This window comes from Diospyros lotus, chromosome 5, assembly GCF_014633365.1.
Source record: "Diospyros lotus cultivar Yz01 chromosome 5, ASM1463336v1, whole genome shotgun sequence".
NCBI classification, from domain to species: Eukaryota; Viridiplantae; Streptophyta; class Magnoliopsida; order Ericales; family Ebenaceae; genus Diospyros; species Diospyros lotus.
In genome coordinates, this window is record NC_068342.1 from 43,066,946 (window position 1) to 43,070,978 (window position 4,033).

Genomic DNA, 4,033 nt, shown 5'->3' on the forward strand with positions numbered 1-4,033 from the left:
AGGTTAGGATAAGCTATAGTTGATGATGATGATTATGGACATTTTGGTAGAAAGCACTTCCACGTCACTTTATATTCCATCCCAATGAATTATGAATTGGTTAATTATAGTCCACTCTATTCTGGACTCCAGAGACCAAGGGGGAGAAAAAAAAAAAGATTTCCTGTCGTAAAGTTTGTCTTCCCACAGCATCAATGAGCATGACAAAATGACAACATCAATAATATGAACTAAAATAAAGTAAGCTAGAGCAGGAAATTTCATTTTCAGAATCAACATAGGAGTATCAACATAAGTGTTTGTAAAAAATATATCCTATTGCAAAACAAGGCACCTTTTGCAAAGAAGCTAGCTTCTCTAGCATCAAATGGTACAATGATAATACCAAGACCACTGCACAAGATGAAAGATCCACTTTTCATACGATCATTCAGAATGGAGAAATAGGAACGCCATGCTAAAAGAATCAAAGAAATGACATTATTATGATGAACGCAATGTCCAAAGCAACAACTCACATGATCGATCTGCCGTGTAGCCGGTGTGACCTTTTCCTCAACTGCCTTAGTCAAATCATTGTAATAGCTATCGGGCACAGTGGATTTCTTCTTCGCCGCACCAGACAGCGAAAACCAGACCTTGGGCCGTAAAACTGGGGGAATTCCCTTCCTAATGAGCCTCTTCAGGGTAATTGCATTGGACAAAATTGAAATTTTCAGAGAAGATTTAAGTGTAGCTGAGAAATGAGCTTGCAAATACCAATTTGCACCTTTGCTGGCCTCCAAAGCCCAACAAACCCTGCCCTGTTGCCTAACCTTCTCTCTGACCTCATTCAATACATTAACATCATCCACATTGCCTTCTACAGTAAACCCATACAAATCTTGAAACTTTACAGTAATGTTTGCCCTCCTAGCATGAATGCTTGGCCTCAAAATGGGCATTTGGGCCTGAAATTCTAGAGCCAAGTCTCTCTTGCTCTGAATTCCATACATTGTATCCCTTCTGAAGGACAGATAGATCGGTAATTTCAGAGGTTAGAGAGAGGGTTTAAAGATGTCAAACTGGGAATGCCCAGAGGCTTAAAACCATGAAAGGGCCATCAAAATTAATTAGAGAGGCTAAGAGCACGAAATTTGAAGCTCAACTTTTGCGAATCCCAAATGGGTTCGAAAGGATTTGTTGCATGGCACAAAAGTTCCTTTCCCAGCAGCAGCAGCAGCGAATCCCCAAATCTTGGAAACCAAACGCAAATTCTGAATTGTTTCCCAAATGGGTTCCCCAGAAAGCTGAATTCACAAAAAAAACCCACGAAGCCAAAAACCAGAACACAAAAGAAGAAGAAGAAGAAGAAGAAGAAGAAACTGACCAAAAAAAAAAGCACAAAAAAAAACTGAAAAAAAAAGAAGAAAAAGAAAAGAAAGGGGGGAAGAAAGAAAAACACAAGGAGTGAAAAGATCTCCTTATAGCAATTCGTTTTCCAGGTGGATAAAAATAGAAAGAGAAGAAGAGTTGATTCTTAGGAGACGGACGGGTTTAGCCTCAACCACAACAAAAGAAGGAGAATTTGAGGAGAAAAATGGCCTGAATTTGGGGGCTGGAATTGGAGGCCTGAATTTGGGGGCTGGAATTGGAGGAAGGATCGTGTAGTAGTAGGGATAGATGGATGAAAAATGAATGAATGAAAGAATTGCAGAGAGAGAGAGAGAGAGAGATAATGGAAAGCTGTCTTTCAAATTTTAATTTTGATTTCTAAGTTGGGCAATAAATTATTTAAGGGTGTTAGAGATTTCAAGAGGAACGTTAATAATTTTGTGGGGGCCGGCTACAAATGGCTATGTATGTTTGGAGGGAGGGAGGGAGAGAGAGAGATTTGGCGATGTTAAAGCGTGGTGTGACTGTCAGGAGAGGAGTAGGTTGGCATTACATATAAAACTTAGCGTATGATAATAACGTGGAGTAGGTTGGCATTACACAAAACTTAGCGTATGATAATAACGTTGAACGCTGTAATTATGGGATTGACCTTCTCTCATCTCCCTCTGTCTGCGTCTTATCATCATCGTTTTCGGTCTTCAGTTTCCCTAAACAAGCTCTTTTTTTTTTTTTTCTCCTTTCTTCTCCGAACACATATTAACATAACTTTTCTAATATTTTAAATATTGATATACTCGGGAGAACAAAAATGGATCTATGATCGAATGTGGGCCCCAAATAGGAGACAAATCAAAGTCAAGGGCCAAGAAAGACCCGCTCGGCCGGGCCGGGTGGGATCCCACTCGGCACAACCGAGTGGATGAGACCACTCGGCTGGGCCGAGTGGCTGATCCCACTCGGCACAACCGAGTGGCTGAGGCCACTCGGTCGGGCAGAGTGACTAAGACCACTCGGCAGAACCGAGTGGCCATGAGCACTCGGTTGCCGAGTGGTTTTTCCCACCACTCGGCCCAACCGAGTGGGGGTCCACTCGGCACAACCGAGTGGGGAGGGTCACTCGGTCATACCGAGTGATCCCTCCCCGAACTCGGCTTAACGGAGTGGTGGTCACTCGACATGACCGAGTGACCCTTCAAGATTGTCGATCCAGCCGAACCCCCCCTCGCGCCAGATGATCAGCATTGCGAAATTTCCGTAATGGGCCGCGAGATTTCGGCCGAGAAAATCGCGAGGCCTCTCTCTCTCCTCCACTATAAATACGAAACCCACCTTCATTCCAAGGTACGCAATTTTGAGTAATAAAACTATACTTTTCTCATTTTCTCTCGAGATTCTGACTTAAGCATCGGAGGGTTTGCGCGGGGACCCCCACTCGCGTCCTAACGGTGCCCTCGTTTTGTAGGCCACTCGGTCATCAAGGTCACTCGTCGCCCTCAGGTCACTCGGTCACGGCCACTCGTCGCCCTCAGATCACTCGTTCATCCGAGACCACTCATCATCCTCAGGTCACTCGTTCATCCGAGACTACTCGTCATCCTCAGGTCACTCGTTCATCTTGGGCCATCTGATCACCAGCCCACCAGATTTACCAGATCCATCAGACCATCAGATCTATCAGACTCTCAACTCTGTAAGATCACTAGATCTGGACCTCTACCAGATCCAGTTACTCGTCAAGATTCTCATAAGTGAAAGCACGACTCCCAAGACTCTTGTGTCTCTCCTCAATTAAAAATAGATTGTTGTATTTTGGCAACAACAATTGGCGCCGTCTGTGGGAAACGCAAGACAAAAAGTTAACTTAAGAATGGAAAACACTCGGGGACACCGACGAACTCTCTCTCAAGGCGTAGAGACAGGCCTGCCACCACGAAACTCTCAGCAACAGGGAGCGCCTCCCACTATTCACAATTCTTAGCAACATCATCCTCCCCCTCATAACGCTCAAACGCAAGGAGGTGATCGCTCCATTTCTCCAAACTGATAGATGGGGGATCAATCAATCCCACCTCCACTTAACATGGGCTCAGGATCACTCCCTACTGATCAAGCTGGGACCTCACAACAGCCACCACGTACGGTCCCGTGGGAAGAGTATGAAGCATTGAGACAACAACACGTTGAAGGCATGCAAGCACTACGAGACATGGCTGGTATACTCCAAAGTATGATACCCGGAGGGGCGCTGCCGGATACTCTAAAAAAGTTTATGCCACCTCTTGAACCTCAACCTGAGACATGAGCTGATTCCTATCAAGAGGCTACTCCCGATTCACATTCACGATCTATGCCTCCACGCGAGGGTAGACCCAAGTCTCCATCACCAAGAAGGATCACTCATTCCGCGCCTCGAAAAAATGAAAACCCAAGAATGGAAAACAGGACCAGAAGCCCTCAAAGACGGAGGTATCACGAAACAGTGGCCAGTACACCAACAAGACATGACAACCAGACGATAGCTAGTATGCGTGATGACATGAAAAAAGTAGTAGAAGAGGTGCTTGAGAAGAAAAAACTAATCCCGGCAACAGAAGAGCACCAGCATAGAAAATGTCCTTTTACTGCAGATATATTAGAAAGACCTCTGCCTCGAAAA

General features: G+C 44.8%; 1 protein-coding gene across 1 annotated transcript; it reads right to left on the reverse strand.

The window, feature by feature from the left end:
• Positions 1–327: 327 nt before the first annotated feature.
• Positions 328–1,342, reverse strand: LOC127801156 (uncharacterized). The gene is made up of 2 exons (XM_052336030.1): positions 519–1,342; positions 328–393 (listed from the first exon to the last, which is right to left on the reverse strand). The coding sequence occupies exons 1-2, from the start codon at positions 993–995 to the stop codon at positions 364–366; spliced, it is 507 nt and encodes a 168-aa protein (XP_052191990.1). The 5' UTR covers positions 996–1,342; the 3' UTR covers positions 328–363.
• Between the last annotated feature and the right edge of the window lie 2,691 nt (positions 1,343–4,033).